The sequence below is a fragment of the Haliaeetus leucocephalus genome, unplaced genomic scaffold (assembly GCF_000737465.1).
Source record: "Haliaeetus leucocephalus isolate CR32 unplaced genomic scaffold, Haliaeetus_leucocephalus-4.0 Scaffold166, whole genome shotgun sequence".
Classification (NCBI taxonomy): Eukaryota; Metazoa; Chordata; class Aves; order Accipitriformes; family Accipitridae; genus Haliaeetus; species Haliaeetus leucocephalus.
Window position 1 is genome coordinate 1489173 of NW_010972602.1, and position 19094 is coordinate 1508266.

General features: G+C 35.9%; 1 protein-coding gene across 4 annotated transcripts in view; it reads left to right on the plus strand.

Moving 5' to 3' along the window:
* Window positions 1–19094, plus strand: part of CAMSAP2 (calmodulin regulated spectrin-associated protein family, member 2) — a 90985-nt gene that overhangs the window by 31228 nt on the left and 40663 nt on the right. For all 4 annotated transcript variants that reach the window (XM_010563422.1, XM_010563420.1, XM_010563421.1 and 1 more), the window contains exons 3-4: window positions 13640–13801; window positions 14460–14543. In XM_010563422.1, the coding sequence (XP_010561724.1) occupies window positions 13640–13801; window positions 14460–14543 (246 nt within the window). The remainder of the gene's footprint in view (window positions 1–13639; window positions 13802–14459; window positions 14544–19094) is intronic.

Below are 19094 nucleotides of genomic sequence, written 5' to 3' on the forward strand. Positions count from 1 at the left end.
GTTTTAATTTTTAATACAGATTAAGTTTTTCTGCCCAGTCTTTTATATCTATAACATGTACTGCAAGAATTTTCTTTGGCAAAATTGCTTGCTGACTTGGATTTATCATATGTTTTAGATGATTAGGTAGACACTGTAATGTATATAGCCTGTTACCTGTGACCAATAAGTGTGCTGTGATGTTTATTCTTTAGTGAGAATTATGTACCAGCTTTTCTAATAGTGTCCATTCCATCTTGTACTATCACAATATTGATTTTTACTTTTTGAAATACTACAGATTGACCTGCCTATGCAGACAGCCAGCTTTTTAGGTTTGGTATAATTTTCCTTTGGGTATTTAGGTAACATAAGTTACAGGTACTGCCTTCAATTCTGATAAAATATACTTGAAGCCAATGATTTTAAATTGTTTGCGAAAATGTCTAGTAATGTCTCACATAGTTCAGACAAGTTTCTCAGTAATCATCCTTTCCCACTTAAGGATTATGGGATTACAGAGTTTGGATGCTTGAAAAGAAAGAAGAGATGTCAGTCAATCTATAATTTCAATGAGAAGGAGGTATGGAAAAAAAACAAACAAATCACAAACAGACTTAAAACGCAGAGCAAAATAAGGCATTCAGAAATTTAAAAAAAAAAAATCAGGAAACAATTTCTACTTTTCTTTGCTTTATTTAGTCCAGTCAAAAAAACCATCAATGAATTCTTGCAGCAGTACCTCTCCAGAGATTTTGGCCTGGCTTGATGTCATTCTTCTGCAGTCCTTACTATTCACACTACCTTATTCTGCAACTCTTCCAAGCAAACCTCTTTTCAGTTCCTCCAAATGTTCAGCACCCAAACTGCCCAGCAAAGGTTATACCCTTTTGACTGACAAAACAGTGTAGCTAATCAATCAAACTACCTGACTCTTGCCAGGAGTCGCATGCTTTTAAACACACTACACTCTTACCTATCGTTTGCACGGGGCCTACACTGATCCTTCCATGGCAGTATGTGGCACTGCTGATGGGACTTAATGTTTACAGCTGTTGGTCTCTGAATCTGTCATTTAAGGACAGCTATAAAATACTTTCCGTTCCTGTGCTTTGCCTCCTTTCATTTCCCCTCCTCTTCCCAGTTAACAAGGTGATTTAATAGTTGAGGTTCATATATGCGGATAATTCCTTTTGCCAAAGCAAAGATTTCATCATTATGCGAAGGGCTTGTGTGGTTTCTGGACAGCATGTGCTGACATAGCTTGTGCTTGTAGCAGAGGTTTCAAATAATACTATTGGTATTTACTGCTGTTCTTGGAAGCACAGCAAATACTTATATTCTAGTAATCGCCATCTTAAGTCACTGAAATGTGTTATTTTGAAAATGAAAGGATAGGAGTTACCATTTTTCATGTTTCTGTATTGTGTTTTTCTGTTCAGCTGTTTTCTATTTTGTTTTATTTATCACCTTGCCCTCTTACTCAGCTTGTCTTAGTTGGGGAGAAAAGGAGGAGTGATATTGTGCCAAAGAAAATAGTTGTTTACCACAATGTGACTATGTTATAGCTGCAACTGACTTTACTGTTTTGAGAGCTACTAATTGTGCAACACCTCCTGGAATAATATTATGAACCAAAAAGGCATGAGGAATGAGAACATGATCGTGTGTTTTGTTGTTTTAGTCTTTAAATAGACTTAGGAAGTGAACTGGTGGTTATTTCATTACCAAAGGGAGGTGGAGTGATACTTTTTGATTCATTTTCATGCCATAAAAAGTAGCAGTTCACAAACAGATACTTGTGAAGGATGAGAATGGGCATGGTTTTACCTTGGTTGCCAGTTAACTGAGAAGTAGTCTCTAGTTCACAATGGTCTCCTGTTCTATCTTTAGTTCTTTGGAAAAGAACATTCTAGTCTTTTCTATGTCTAGGCCACAAGCTAGTTACCCTTTTCATTTTTAGAAAGAAATTTTTCTTGTAAAGAAAATGTATTTACTGAAGATGGTATCTCATCTGTAACTATTTTTCATGCCTTTAAAGTAACTTTTAAGAAAAGCTTTAGTTACTATTTCATTGACTTTACCATTTTTGTGAAAAGCTGATAGAAGGATAATCCACTGCTTTACTAGTATGCTGTTTAAATGCCAGATTATTTTCAAAGTGGAGTGATGGTTGACAACAGAAGTCTATGTCGTAGGTATCCCATCTTCAGCACAACTGTCCTGGTTTCAGCTGGGATAGAGTTAATTGTCTTCCTAGTAGCTGGTACGGTGCTATGTTTTGAGTTCAGTATGAGAAGAATGTTGATAACACTGATGTTTTCAGTTGTTGCTCAGTAGTGTTTAGACTATAGTCAAGGATTTTTCAGCTTCTCATGCCCAGCCAGCGAGAAAGCTGGAGGGGCGCAAGAAGTTGGCACAGGACAGAGCCAGGGCAGCTGACCCAAACTGGCCAACGGGGTATTCCATACCATGGGACGTCACATCTAGTATAGGAACTGGGGAGTGGGGGCGGGGAATCGCCACTCGGGGACTAGCTGGGTGTCAGTTGGCAGGTGGTGAGCAACTGCCCTGCGCATCATTTGTACATTCCAATCCTTTTATTACTACTGTTGTCATTTTATTAGTATTATCATTATTAGTTTCTTCTTCTCTGTTCTATTAAACCGTTCTTATCTCAACCTGCGAGTTCTACTTTTTTTTTCCCCCGATTTTCTCCCCCATCCCACTGGATGGGGAGGAGTGAGTGAGCGGCTGTGTGATGCTTAGTTGCTGGCTGGGGTTAAACCACGACAACAACCCCTTCTGTCTACTAATCTGCTCCTGTTGATCTGCAGTAGTTCCTGATACAGACATAGCCTGTATGGCCCTATGCTTGGCAGAAGCTTATAGTGATGGGGACTACAACAAGATGTCCTGCAAAAATATACAGCAGTGGATGAAGTGGACATCCCTCGGTGCATGTAATCTATTAAAAAGAATTATTGATACAGCAGGATCTCTGCGAAGGCATGCAAATGCTCTTTCTTGGGTATAAATTATATACCCGAGTCCAGAGTTAGTTGTGAAGATGAAAAAACAGATCATAAAGTTTATAGTAAAATAATTGTTCTATGCCTGTGTGTGCATATGTATAAGTCTTTCTCTGAAGAAGCCCTACTTTAGAGGTTCAAGATCTGTCTTAAAGCTTGGTGTGTAGTCCAGATTAACCAAACAAGTGGAAAGGCTTTTGAATGTGTTTATCAAAACAACCATAATGCACCTTTCCTACTTGTGCTATAACATCGCTGTGGACCATGCCCTTGTTTAGCAGCCACTGTTGTGGCTGGCCTGTCACAATCCTTTAATAAATAGATGAAAAAATGTTGGTCAGCTGTCTGATTTAGTAATGCTATTAGTCAGCAGCTTGTCACTTAAAAGGTTTTACTACATTAACAGCCACAGAGAAACAGGTTTCTTGTGATCAGTATAATTTTCTGTGTCTCTTTTAATGTCTTTAATGCTGCTGATAGAGTTCATTGAAGTAGGAGACGGGGAAATTTCTTTTAACCTTGGCTGTTAATTTAGAAGAAAATGTTTGATGAGGTCTATTTCCCTCTCATGTCTTACTGTGCTGTGTTATGGTCCATAAATGTGATATTCCTATAAACCTTTGAGGAAAGGGTCAAATAACTCCTATTATTAATGTAATTGCCATTATAGTAATGAGTGTGATGACCTTATTCCTCTGCTCTTTTTATGGTTTATAAAGAAACAGCAAGGAAATTAGGAGCTTGTTCATATGCAAATGCAGGAAGATTTCATATTATGTTTTTATATAAAAATTGAAGCTAGTTTTCTTCTTTTTGAAGATAGTATGTTGAAATGACCAGATGTAACGTTTTAGTTTCTTTAGCCAATATTTTCCTAGATCGACAAAGCTAAGCCTAAGAAAGATTCTCATGTTTCTGTCCTAAAAATAGATTTTTGTACATCAGTTTAACAAAAATCACAGAAACATTTCATAGGTTCTTGAACAGCAGCTTTATAAAAATACGGTGATATTTGACATGTGACAGAACGAAGTTGTCCCTAGGTCTTAGATGCTTACATGTCAGAGGCATTGGCTTTAACACTAGATTTTTTTTGTTTTGTCTAAGATGCTAGAAGGTACGCATTTCCCCAACAGATGATAAAAATATAAATTTGGACCAGGAAGGATGGTCACCTCTCAAAAACAAAGATGAGTTTTGCAACAAAAATCTAAATCTCTTCTTTATAATTAAAAGTTGTTCTTAAAATGCCTTCCCTGAGTAATTTAGGTCTGTATTTCCAATGTTGTACTTTGCCAAGAATCTCATACGAGTTCCAGCTGGGAGGCACATTTCCTCAGGAAATTGAGTAGAATGTAGGAGTTAAAATCTTACCCTGGAAAGCCAGTCCCAGAACTGTGCAGATGCAGCTATCTCATCATAATGTTAGTAAATGAAACATTAAAAGATGACATGTAAAGGTATATATAGAAAAGCAGAAGGAAAACTATATGGAGCTGCCTCAGTTAAAAACGTAAGAATATTTTATATGGGCTCTTTGTGCAAAAATTCATGCTTTTTCCCCCTTCTGAAAGGTAGCATCCTGTTTGTTTTCAATTTCTTACACTGTCCTGTAACAACTTAGGTTTTATGTGGTTGGCTGAATTACACTGGATTAAAGTATGCATCTTTTTACATTTTTATTGAAGGTATTCTAGATTTATTTTGTAACGGAGCAGCATGGCAGTGTTCAGCTGGGCTTTAGATGAGTTGCAGTTTTTTTAGCAACAATCCTGGAATTCAGTTGGAGATTTCCATTGATAATTTGGCCCTACTTTGATCCTTCTTTGGTTTGAGAAATGAAGGAACCACAGCTAACTTTGTCCTTCCTCTTGTGGGAAAGCAGTGTTCTGTGTTTACCTTTAAGAAAAAAAAAAGCTTGATATAAATATAGTGAGAGCTCAGTATTTGAAGCAAATGAGAGCTACAGAGACTTTCTCTACATTTTAGTTTAGCCATATATTTACCATGAGGCTGGGATTTTGTATTGAGAAGGATACCAGCTAACTTGAACATGATGGAAGACATTAGGTGGTTGCCTAAAGCAGTTGTAGATTCTTCATCCTTGTTGATATTAAAAAATTTGACTGGAGAAGTCCTTGGGAAACCTGAGCTAGTTGGACCTGCTTTGGGAAGGGGGTTGGTCTAAGTTTTTTTTTTTTTTTCTAGGTTTATAAGTTCTTTCTTTCAAATACTATTTGAGTTCCTCTACAATGAATTGTAGAAAATGAGAAACTTCTTACATTCTATCTCAAACTTAGACTCATCCTAAATTGCAGTGAGTAATCAACCTTCCAATCTCTGTGTCAAACATAGTAATTGAACAAACAGTATACTGTATTATTCATCACTGTAATTAAAGCATCATTTTTTTCTCACTCTCATTAGTATTGTGTATGGAAGAGCTCATTATTAGAACTTAGCTCATCAGAACCCACAGCCACTGGGCAGTAGAAGATGTGTTAAATGTTGAAAATTATGTAAAATTTCATCCTCTGTATTACTTTAGGCAAAGTCTTAATGATTTATTGTTGTAATATCAAGTTAATGGCATGACTTCTACCAGATGGGTCTTTTACATTCATTCAATGCTTTAAGCCTTATAAGGATTGTCAGATAAAGCATGAGAGTAAGTAACTAGTTTTGTATTAAGAAAAAGGCAAAACAGAAATGTGCGTTAGTCAGAGAGCATGTTATATCAGTTACCTGAGCAACAAAAGCTGCCATTCAGAAATGGCTATCAATGTTTAACTGTGAAAAGGATTAACTAGAAGTCTATGTTGCAATGTTTCAAAACTAGTCTGCTCTGATAACATACTGAGAGCAGTGGCTCTGAGTGGCTTTGTCAGTGGGACTTGTAGCATGCTGTGGCACAGTGCCAGACTAAGTCATGCACTGGAGAAGATGTGCCTCTGTTTCCTCTTCCACTCTCATCTCCATGAATTAGTACTCCAGTCCTACATATATGTTTGTTTTGGGACCTCAGCCTCTTTTGTCTCTTTCTCTTTCTAACTTCCTCTCTTAAAGCACATCACCCAAGCATGAACTCTTCACCCCAAATTCTGTAGCAGCCCAGCTTGTCTTGTCACTGCTCCTGCATCTCCATGAGGAAGTGGTAGTTCTTTGGCGTTCCTAAGGCTGTCTTCCTTCAGCAGATGTTCAGAGATGAACAGGCTTGGATACTTCCCAGTGATAACTGCCTTTGAAGGCATTTTAGCTGAGCTGCCAGGGAAGTTAAACCACTACTTTTAATGAGTGAGTCAGGAAGAAGGAACTACTTTGTATTAATATGTGGGTATAGTCGGTTTATAACCGAAGCCCTGTTTCTCTTTTTCCCACTCCTGTATTCAAAGATTGATGGGGATAGTTGTGACAGAAGAAATTCAGATGGCATTTTATATAATTACTGCTTGTTCTTGATTTAAATGTCCAGAACATAAGAGAAAGGAGACAGTGCACGTATGTAACAGAATATAAGTTTTTGTAAGAGATTTTTGTTTCTGGTTTATCTGGACAGGTTTTTACAGCGTGATCTAGGAAAATCCTTAATTATCTGCAAACACAAAATATTCTGGGAAATTTGAGGCTGGTGCTGTTTATTCATCGAAACGTGTATAGCTATCTTGTTATCAGTTATCTTGCATTAATTCGTTGTTTTAGTTTAACCTATCCAACTACAGATGTTTTATTTTTGAAACGTGGAGTACTTGACATAAAGGCACTGAAGTGCCTTTGTGGTTTTTACCATTAGGCACCTGATTCTTCCAGTAAATAGGCTACAGGCAACTTATGGAGTAATTGCTAAGTATATTAGGAAAAAAAAAAAATCGAAGTAGATAGTGTGAAACTATAAAATATGACAAAAATAATGTGATGAGCACCACTTGCTAGGTCTTGATGCCAGTGCATGTTGTGCAGGTATCTTGTTTCACTATGACCTGGAGTGGGGCGAGGTCTCACTTGGTTAAGTGATTCAGAAAGAATCTGGGAATCTTTAAGTATTTAGTTAGGCTTGAGTTAATAGATCAAATCATTAAGTTCCTGAACAAGCATAATGAGGAAATATTAGGTAGAAGAACTTAGAAGTGCTATCAAAATGCTTAACTTGGCAAGTATCTGTACTTAACAAATCCTTTTTTTAGAAGTGAATTACATTCAGTGAAATAAAGATGTTTTATATATATTCATATAGTTGACTACTAAATTTAAAAAGATAACCAAATACAGAAGGTTATGATAAATATTGAAAGTAAAAACCATTCCCTCTGCCTTGCAGGACCTGCTATGATGTGTTTAGCATGACTCAGTAATGCCTGTTCTTGCTGAACAAGCATCTTCTCACAGTCAAGCGCTTGTTCTTCATGAAAATGCAGTGAGGAGGTAATCCAACATGATCGTTCCGTTGCAGGACAAGAATAACTAGACAACTGGGGTTATGTCAGAATTGTGCTAGGCATAAGTACTGTGTGAGGCTAGAGAAGAACTGGGTCCAAAAATCATCAAACGGGGCAGAACTGACTACTTCAGACTGCTCCATTTTGTTGATTGAAATACTTTAAAACTGTTGTTTCCTTCGTAGTATCAGAATTCTCTTTGTTTTACTTTATGAATGTTGGCGAAATGAAGCAATAGCTTTGAAGTTTCTAATAGAGTTATCGCCTATTGGCTCTGCTCATAAATTACATCCTCATCTCTGGTGGTATCGAGCCTTGGCCTGTGCTTTCCCTGAGCCAGAATTCTGCAATTTTCCACTCTTAGTTGAGACTTGGAATTTAGGTGGTATCTCATTATGCTAGCAGATTCATTTGAGATTTGGATTATCTAGGGGAGGGTCTTTGGGAGAGGGTGTCTGGAGGCTAAAGCTACTCAGGTTCCTCAAACTGCATTGTTTGCAGAGTCTGCAAGAAAGCTGGATTCAGAGAAGTCGGTTAGCATGGTACAGAAAGAGATACTCACAGTGCTGTAGGCACACTTTTTTGCTGCAGTTGTCATCTATGTTTAATCCCTTGCTTGCCTGCTGATCCTGTCTTTCTTTTACTCTGCATATCAGCAACTCTGTTTTTACCTGTCTTTGCTCCTTAAGTATGTGTCCTATAATGGTTACTCCATGTGATCGATACCTTCTAGCAGTTATGAATTCAGTGACTGATTTTGTGGGGATGACTTTGTCTTAGTTATTCTCTTTCTTGCTTTGTTTCTTTCTGGTTATTTTTGCTCTGTCTTGATAACAGTCAATCCATGGTAATAATCATACAAGGAAATGTAACATTGAATTAAGAACTAGTATATACTGGCAGAACATTAATGGGAGTTTCAGTTTTAATTTAAGAAATGTTACTTACAATTAGCATTAATAGATCAATTATTTTTAGGAATACACAGAACATACATTTGGAATCTTAGTGCTTACTTGTATGTAATATCTTCAGAGTAAGGTTCATCAAGCCCATGGAATTTAATCTGTACCTTACTGTTAACTGAAGTATCTGGCTCAAGTTACTGTTTCTTACTGTATTGTGAGAAGTATCTGGATCCAAAACATCTGTTTTCAGCAGGTAGAAACAGTTGGTTGCATGTATAACTATTGATACAAAGGTGATATAAATATTCTCTCAGCTAATTGTAGAGAGCTGATCTCTTCTGTTCTTTGCTCAAGTGCCTGATCCGGTGTAGGCAAAATCTTTAGGGAATTTAGTTATAAATATATGTGTTTATTGTGCAAGTAAGAACTATAGTTTGAAGATGATTTTTTTCAAAATATGACCAAATTCCTTCACAAAATTCTTGAAAAAAATTCTTGAAGCATGACCAACTTCAGTAAGAACAGAAATATATATTCCTGTTTACAAAAGCCATATTCTGTCAAAGATCAAATCTCTTCTCCAAAACATAGTGAGACAGGGGACTCTTTTTTTCAATAAAACTCGGGGGAAAGAGTATTTATTTATTTATTTTAGCGTGAGGATAACAATTTTATCCTCTGTTTTCTTTCTGTCCCTTTCTTAAAGCACCATAGTGGAAAATGGTTTTGTCTATGATTTTCCTAAAGGGGCAGGTCAAAAGAGAACTCCTGACTTGAATATCCTTTAACGGAATATGAGAAATATCCTTAGTATTGGGTAATAATATAAGAGTTGTCTATAACGTGGTATTTTTCCATGAGTAGCTGTGTGTACAGTATCATATACATCTTTTGCTTAGTACACTTTTTAATGAAGTTGTTTGCAGTTCTCCAAAGGAGGTGGAGCTCCATAATCAAAGATTAGGCAGACAGAGAAAGCATTAGCAGTCATGCTCAGAATACTTTTTCTTCTACAGTTCAGTAAGCTTCTTACTGAACTATGCAGCAGTAGAAAATAAAGCTGTGCAACTTGCATTACAGGGCAGAAACTAACTAGTAATTACCTGAGATTGTAAAGATTAGTAAGTTACAACTCTTGTGTTCTGTGCAGGGTGTAGCTGGGAAAGACAAAACTGTGTTTGTGTCTTAGAAAATAAAATACCTCTAAGAATCTAGCCTTCTGTATTCTTTTAATATTTTGTAGCGTGCCATCTAAGACTTCAGTACTTTGCACCATTGTAGTGAAATGAAAGAATGAAAAGATTTTTTGAATTGGTTTAAACCAAACCTCTGCATAACAGTTTTGTGATAGTGTATTACTTCCTGTGTTGTACACTGCTGCTGTGTTGATCTTGATTATTTTTTAAAGATCTTTCTCTAACGGTTTTGTATTCTACTCTGTTTAATTCTGTGTTACTGATTTTTTTTATTATTATTATTTCCTCTAAAGAAATGGGTTTTTTTCAAAATCATTTGTCCTTACTCAAATATGCTGCAGTTCTTCTGGATTTGCTGACATCTTGAAGGAAGTAGCAGCATTTAGAGTACTGTCTTGGTACCAGTCATCAGCAGCTCCTGGGGAGTTCCTTCAGGCATTGTATTACAGGCTTGTCCAGAGAAGAGTCATTGCTGAGCAGCTGATCCTAGTTTCTGCCTGGCTCAGAGTGCTGTCTATATTTCCCCCTCAGATATGAAGGGTTGCTTCCTTGTGTCATAATTCAGTCATAATGGCAGATCCAACTAGTAAAAGTGACTTCCCCCATTTGCTTTTTTAGCTGTACCTAGAATATGATGTTCAGTGAGAGATGTACAAAAAATGGAACTTTATTTACTATCAGTAGAAGTTTTTAAAAATTGTTTTTTAGAGACCTTCAGCAGTTATGCTGATAAACCCTGTATTTAGAGCAGTAGAATACTATTTTTGTAGTGCGGTTTTTAATTTAGTCTTTCTTATTGAGCATAGTGAATTAAAAGATGTAAAAGAATGCAGCTTGTCTGAAAGTGGAAAAAAAACATTAGAGAGGTATGTGGAATTAAATGGTTTTCTCTTCCTTTCTGTACCCCCTTTTTAAAAAAGAACAAAACAAATACTTTAGATATAAGTTATCTTATGTGTTTCTTTGGTTGCTTGCAATTTACTGGGGGAAAAATCCATGTATGTTAATAGTTTTAATTTTTTTATTTGTAGTGAAGAAATTATATATAAAATAAAGTTGATTTTTTGTTAACTGGGAAAAATAGAAATTTTCTAGTTTGTTTCTCACGATAAGAGATGCAAGTTGACTTGAATTCCTTTTTTTATTTAGTATGTTTTAAAAAAATCTCCTTTTTAGTGTCCTACCTGGATTATAAAGAAAATAATTTGGAGTCACTTTTGAGACTCTGAAGACGCTTGTATTTGATAGCTTGTATAAAATAGAGTTGTGATATGGATCCAGTCAGTGTGGGTAAAAGCTTATTACACTTGGTTTTGATAGTACAGAGTATTATCTAAGGTCATTCCTTTCATTTTTCCCTCTGTTTGCTTAAGTAGTTTGCAGTTCATTAATAATTTGCTAGAAACATTGAAAATGTGACTTAGCTAGCTAGTTGTAAATAATTTAATTTTCCTTAATGTATTTATAATGTATTAAGCATATTGGCAGTTCTAGCAACACTTTCATGGCTTTCTCAGTCCACTGGCAATCCACTTCATAGGCATGATCAAGTTTTACAGAGAAACTGACGATCCTGCATGGGAGGCGAAGGCTCCTAAATTCCCTGTTGGAGAGTTGCCAGTGATTGCTTTTCTTGCAGGCTGTTCTCGGAGCACAGGCACAGTAGCCATTGAACTAGTCATGGATCAACAGCTGGGGAAGATTCTGCTTCCAAACCTGCTTGGGGCTTCCTTGGTTGTCAGACCTCAACTGGAAGGCTGTGTCCTCCCTGCAGACAGGGCATGAAAACAGTCCTCTTGTGCAGCAGGCAGTCTGAGCAGCTCTGGATCAGCACAGATGACTCTTAGCACAGCTCTAGTGGTAGCACTCCGCATGAGGCCTCTCTTATGTCTGGCTGGAAAATGTGTTTTGTGCACTACCTCCTCTTAAAAAGCAAACCCATCATTTTCTTGCTCTTTTAATACGTCCATTCCATTTGGGGGGGGGGGGGGGGGGGGGTGTCTGGAAGCAGTACAAGGTTTTAACCCAGGTGCCATTCAGACTAGGCAACAAAGATATAGCAAGGAAAGACCGTTAGAGCAATGACTCCTGGATGTCAGAGACAATCCAAGTCTTCCCATCTTCCTTCCTGTTTTGCATTTGTTGAACTACCCTTCTGCAATCTGAGCTGGAAACTCCTGCAGAACAGCATGGATTTGTATGCCTGACCTAGGCTCTGCAATCCCTCACAAGGTTTTGGGACGTTAGTAGTAGTTAATGTGATACTATGTCCAAACTCCTCCTGTGTGCTGCATTGCTAGGCCAACAAAGGAGTCTTTATATCTATGTATAGAAATGCTGTATTTCACACTGGAGTGCAGCTTCCTCAGGAGGCTGGTCATGGGCAATACGCTCTGTCTTTTTCCTTCTTAAATACTTTGGCTGGCAAGAATTCAGCTCCCTAGCTCTTTCCTTCATTCACACTTAAGAGCTTGTATCAGTAGTTGTCCACTGAAGGTCTGTAAATAAATTCATAAGGCAGATGAATATGGTAAAAGGAGTTAATTCTGAGTAAGTCAATCAATGGTGGCAGGAGCGAAGAGGTGCTAGTTCCTATCCTAGCTGCACTACTTATGCTAGGAGCATCATGGAGTATGTGGCAGACAGAGGGGCTCTAGGGTCACATCCAGCGTCCAAAGAGAACAGGCGTGTCCCAGGAAGGTTGGCTGTCAGGAACAGTTTTGTGACTGTCTTTAGAAGATAAAGCAAGTATAGCTTGCCTTTTTTTTTTTTTTTTTTTGGTCAAACAAAGCAACTTAACTGCATTAAAATAAAATGGGTATGTGCTGCTGCTTGCTTCTGAGGGCAGCAGCATCACTTTCATTGGTGGTTACACTAAGGGCAGCACTGAGTCTGGATCTGTTCCATCTCTTTCCTGCTGAGAATTTTGGAATAAATGATGTGCGTGTATGACCTTTAACTATAAAGATTAGATAGCATATTGCTGTGTGACTCACATTGTTCATTGCTGTTCCCATGGCTGTTATAGCTACCTTGAGATGTTTACATGAATATTTTTGTATAGAATTGAACCGATGGTGTTAACAAGTGTTTGGAATCTTTGTTTGCATCATGAGCTGTGTTTAAAGGCAATGTTTTAAAAAATACTGTCTTTGGAATTTGTTCTTGTTCATGGGAAATGCTGCTTAATACTTAGAAAGCTGTTGGTGTTCTTACCATGAAGCAGAAACAAATCTGTTTAGCTGTAGCACTGCCTCTGCAAACTGCTATCATTTTCTTATTCAGTCACAAGAATCTAATGTAAATCCTGGTTGTCATCCTCTTTTTTTATGTTGGGATGTGTGTGTGTGTTCATTTGTTTGTTTTTTAATTATTGCAAACTGCAATAGCCATTGTCTTTCAATTCATAACAACACCAGGAGAAACATACCTCCACTTTTAACAGAAGCTATATTTTATTTATCAGTATATGCTTATTTTAAACCTAGTTGTACATATATAGCCGCATCTGCATAAGATAATTAGTTTACTAGAACAAAAATATTTCTATCATGTTGGTTTTTTACTTAAGATTAGTGTGTTCTTCCTGGATTATGACTTTAAAAATAGATAAACTTCCACTTATTAATGCAGCATTTTCATGATGATGAAGGTTGTTTACCAGGCAGTCTCAACTTTTATTTCCAGTACAAATAACACTGATCAGGCAGGGGCTTTTGTTTTTGCTAGGGTAACAAAGTTAAAAGATGTCTTTTAGCTCTATTAAAGGTGATGTAATGTTTGAATCATTAAAATTGCTTATTCTTTCCATTTTCAGGTCTTTATTTTTGGTGTTAGTTTTATTACAGAAGTTACTTTAATCTGCAGTAAATTTTTTTTTTAATTAATGTCCTTGTGCTTTGTATTGCATTCTCAAATCTGTTATGTGTGGTTTTTCTTTATCTGTCTTTCATTCAAAAACTGACAACGAGACAGAAAACTTGCAGAGACCAAAACTGTAAATGCTACATGTATGTGGCTGTGTTCAGAAATGATACATAAGTGCTCTTTTGATGTGTAAACTAATTAGGTATTGCTGCTTCCCTTTGTAGAGTGCTCACTTGGCCATGATTGATACTCTTATGATGGCATATACGGTAGAGATGGTCAGTGTTGAGAAAGTGATTGCATGCACTCAGCAGTATTCGTCCTTCTTCCAAGCTACAGATCTACCTTATGACATTGAAGATGCTGTCATGTACTGGATAAACAAGGTATGAGTACTGGAAAAGCAAGCTGTGATTTTCTTTGTAGTCTACATGATTTGATTAAAGATCGGTGGGTAGGATATATATGTATGTAGGTATATCAAAACTGTGTCTACTTCAGACTGTTCCTTTATCTGCTGTGTATGGATAATAAAAAGCAAAGTTTGAAGAAATAAGCTAAACATGTTATGTGAACTAAATAAATGGGAAGTCTAAATAAAATACTATAATATACGTTACGTATGACATGTCATGTTGAGTTGCCGTGACAGCTGCTCAAGGGTCTGTTTTCAGCTCTCTAAGAGTTGTCATCTTCCTGTGTAATTTATAACCAAGGTATTCTGTTTGTATCTGAATACATCTTGCTTGGTGATCTACCTTCACTGCATAATCAAATCAAGTAACAAGGATACAGTTAATCAAATGTCATTAAGCATAATAATAAGGGACGGGTTAGTTTGTACAATGTAAAGCTAACAACTAGTGAGCCCAGACTGCATCTGAAATGGACATTTGCTGATTATACTTGATGGCTATAGTCTGAAATATTTGTTTAATCTTTTAAGTTAACTCGGTGGTAGTGATTTATACACCTTTTGAAAACTTAGAATTTCTATGATTTGTTTCATAGAACAGACCACTGAAGAAACTATTTTGTCCCTAGGTAAATGAACATTTGAAAGACATAATGGAACAGGAACAAAAACTAAAAGAGCATCACAGTGCAGAATCTGCAGGAGGTCAAAAGGTAAGTGTAGGAGTTAAAATATTTTAACCAAGAATAAGCATTTATCTGTAAGCAAAAACTACTTGCATATAGTATGTATAGGTAAATATACATTTGCAGATATTGAACTTTTAACTGCTTGTTAAAGAAAGCAAACTTTTACTATGTAGTCATTTTGTTATTTGTTTTATTGTTTCCATGAAAATATCCATTTAAATGTAACAGTAATAGAGTTGCGCTTTTTATTCCCCGTTGTCCTTTTTGACAAATAAATCTTTCATAGGGAAACATCTGTTTATGTTAGTCTTAAGGAATTTGTTAAGATTAATGAATATTTTCAAATGAATTAAAACTATAGTCAGATCTGATATGAAAAAGACCACCACATTTTTATTCATGATTTTTAATGTTTTTTCCTTGTGAATTGCATGCATCTCAAAAGAGAAATCTATATGTGGCATCATGAGAAGCATTGCTCTGGCTATGATCCAAAATACCAGTTGATTACAGGTTTTATTATATATACAATAAAAACTGATTATGTTTGATTCCTTTCCTAACAGGATTTTTTTTCCTTTTGTTTGAGCAGCTCAGTTAATTAAGTAGCACTATACCCACCAAGATACGGAAGGATAGGATTCAGTTCCAGAGTATGTAAAACTGCTTGCTTCAGAATGAGATCACTTATCCTATTGTGATATAATTATTATTGGGGAATTGATAATCGGTTTGAACACTCTTTCGTATTATCCCTGCATTTGAAAGCAGAGCAGATTTCTTAGCTACTGCAAGGCTGTAATCCTTCAGTACCCTTCCTGGTCTGTTTTCATGTGAGCAGCTGTCTCCCTTTCAATGCTACTCTGAAGCAGCTGAGGGTTACCTGGCAAGGTTAGAAGTTCAGTGTCAAAAAGCATGAATGCAATGTATGTCCTTGCACTTGTGGTTTCTTTTTAAATGTAAGGAATGATGAAGGCTAATTAGTAAATATGTGACTCAGCAAAAGAAAATGGTATTTTTTACAGTAGTAGTGTGACCCTGATGCATATATCCTGATAATGGAAAATTTAATCTGTGTTAAATAGTGGTAATAGCATAGAAATCTGGAGAATAAGATGTCCTTGACAAGTTCATTTCTCAAATTTAGATAAAACATAGTAAACAGGGGGCAGGGAGATAACATGTGATCCTCTGTCCTCTAGTGATTTTTCTTTTTCCTGAAAATAATATTAGGAAGTTTTGTGTAGGTTTTTTAGGTCATTCTGAAAGCTGAGAATAATTTTTAAAATCCAAAGTGCATGAGAGTCTTAATGTGGTAAACGAGGTTATATTAAAGAGAACATTAGTATCAGAGCAATGCCATAAAATTATCTGTATTTGTAAAAATTCAGTAATATTTATTTTCACTTTTATTATAGTTTGCATTTTATATTGGCAATAGCAAGATAAAATTTTTAGTTTGTAATTTATCTTTAATGTCAGCATTCTTGAATCAACTGCTGAAAGACTTGTATAGTCTGTAACTCTGATCCCCTAAATGGACCCAGTGGAATAAAACTTTTACGTAAAAATGGTGTATGCATTTGTGGTGTTTTTCATATGAATTGTGAAGCTATAACACAGTCAGAGCCCTGCTCTGTTGGCCAATGTACAAATGCATTTGCAAAACAGCCAGCCAAATCATGCTACAGTTGCTATATCACGGAAAACTTTGCAATTAAGGCCTTTTCTTGTATACACTGAATTTTAATACCATTATCCTAGGTACATGTTATGTTATTTGCCTCAGTGTGGGATTCAGCTGCATAAATTACATTGTCAAGTAAGGTATTCTATGCCAGGGCATTGAATTAGCATAAAATCTGAGCACGGGCAAAACCTCAGGCTCCACTTGTGACCCCTAGATGTCTCTTCTGACAGTAAATTTATTGGGGATTAAAGTTTATTAAAAAAAAAAAAAAAAAAGCTTTTAGAAAGTTAGCCATCCTTCACATTGAAGTACATGAGAAAAATGAGGATAAAACTACCTTGATAATGAGTCAAAATCTCATTTGAACATTAAAGTTTCAGTAAATACAATGATAAAATGGAATCTACTTCTAGATAATAAGTCTAGAATATGAAGTATTCAGTCAACTCTATTTTGAAGTATTTAAGGAATTTGAATTACTGAACTTTGCATGCAGGAAGGCAGCAACATACTTTCAACTGATTCAGATTGTTTAACTCAAGGTTTTGTTTGGGAAACACTGGTCTGTTCAACTGATGGCTAATTTACTCCTCTGAAATCTCAGCTATTCTTTTTGTTATATGCCTCACAATATTTCCCAAATTTCCATTTACTTTTGCTAAAGCTAATGGTGATTGCACACATGCAAGCATCTGAGATTTAGAAGCACATTAAACACTATAACCAAAACGTGTATTTCTTGACTGCGGATCATACTGAATGCTAGCTTTTCAAAGAAAACTATAATGCAGATCCATTGGATGGATCAATTGCATCAAATAAGTTGGTCAGAGTTTCTAACAGGAGTTTCTATTAAATTATGATGTGGTGCCTGTCAAGCATTTTCTAGTATTTATTTCCAGATATCCAGGTGTTTTACCCTGATTATCTGTCTCCATATTGCATCAGTCTCTGCATTCCTCTTTTTATAGCACAGAATCAGCGACATGTCCTTTTACTTTATGGCATTGACCCTACTTCATATATCTCAGCAAAGCTGTGAAATAACTGTATCTAAATTCCTATACCAAGTTTGGGTATTGCTGAAATATGTATATAATTTTTTATCTGAATACTGATTAGTGTGATTTTCTTCTTTTTTTTTTTCCCTCCATTTCATGCTATGCCTGGGTTTAGTTATTAGTATCAGTACATTTTCTTAAATTAAAAAAAGGTGGGAGGGGATTGAATTCTGCTTTTGTATTAACTAAAGGAATATTATTACATTGTTTTTCATTTTTATGGGCAATTTAAATTATGCTTCTATATGTTTATTAAGTATAGCATTTTCTGTGCTCATATTATAGTTGTAGCTTAATTCTCAGTGTCTGAATTCAATTGTTTTATTTTCTTTCTTTGATGTTTTTAAACTCCTAACTGCTGCTTGTATTTGTAAATTTAGCATGAAGGGGAATTGGAATGTTTAATTGTGCTTCTATTCTGTCTTCTACCATCCTTTTCAGGTTGGGGCTCTGTTTTGTGATTTAGGTTCTTCATATTACCAACACAGTTAGCAGTTCAAAAGGTGATGATTCCATTCTAAAATTTAAGAAACTTTGCAATCTGCCTTCTGCGCTAGCCAAACACCTTTAGATATTTAAGTTTCAGAGTTTCTGAGGTGTGGTCAGGCTTTGAACCTGGTGTAAATTTAAATTAACAATACCTCTTCTGCTGATTTAGAGAGGTGGCCAGACAAACCTGGGAAGAATAGATCATTCTAGTCATTAGCAAAAGCTTTTCTTTAGTTTTAATTTCTGGCCAAGAAGCAGCAAAGTTATGTACCTAACAGTGAAACAAAGTTAATGAGTAGACTTTTTAATTATTTTATAATTTTCTCCTGTGATAAATTCATAACTTTATCAATAGTGAAAAATAATCTCAGCATAATCCTCAAGCCTGCCAAATTAATGCTTTACTATCTTCTTACAAATCTGTGGTGAACCTTTTTGCCATAAATAGTAAATCTCAACATTTCTGAAAATTCTAAGTGTCATATACACAGATTAATGATACAACTGATAAAATTTACCTGTTTTCTACTTCTGGATAGATAAAAACAGTATTAAGAGATTGCTTTTGTTTTCCTTCACTTTCTTCTACTGCTAGTTTCCTGTAGAAGATAAGAGAGGAAGGAGTACGTATGATTTTTAGTTGCAGGTAGTCCTCTGTGGATCTTGATCAGCTGGTGATTTGTGGTAACCTCGTCTTTTTCTGGTAGAGTCTCTGCATCTTCTTTCAGAATTGGGATTTCAAGTTTTGTAGTGAATAGCTTTGGTTTTCAGGCCTCCATTGAATAATATGTAGTGAACGTATGGTTGCACTGGTTAAACTACTGATTTTCAATGTAGTCAAAGCTTTCTCAAAAACTGTTATTTTTCCATCTGCTTTTGTGATTTAGACTAAATCAGTCTTAACAGATTTAAGCCAAATCAATGCAAATCCTATGAGAGAAACAAATGTGAGTATTCACCCAAAGACCTAAATTCTTCAATTATTTTTTTTAATTAAACAGTGCAACATTTTGCGTGAAGGTAAAACACTAATGCTATAGTTCCACTTTCAATTTAATGTGTCATAAATCCACACTGCTAGCAAAAGCTAACCTGTCAAGAAAATAAGTTTGCAGCAGGATCAGCTTCTTGATCCAATTAATGCAATTAATGCACAGCTGCATGAACACAAATGATGGTGCAAGGAAGACAGCAGAAACAAGTATTTAATGAATGGCATGACTACCATTTTTTGGCACCGTAGGATGAATTTATACTGAGTTAAATTCATAGTCGTGTTTAAAACTTTTTGTTAGGGGGATTAAACAATCTTCTAAAACTGCTGATGTTTCTCTA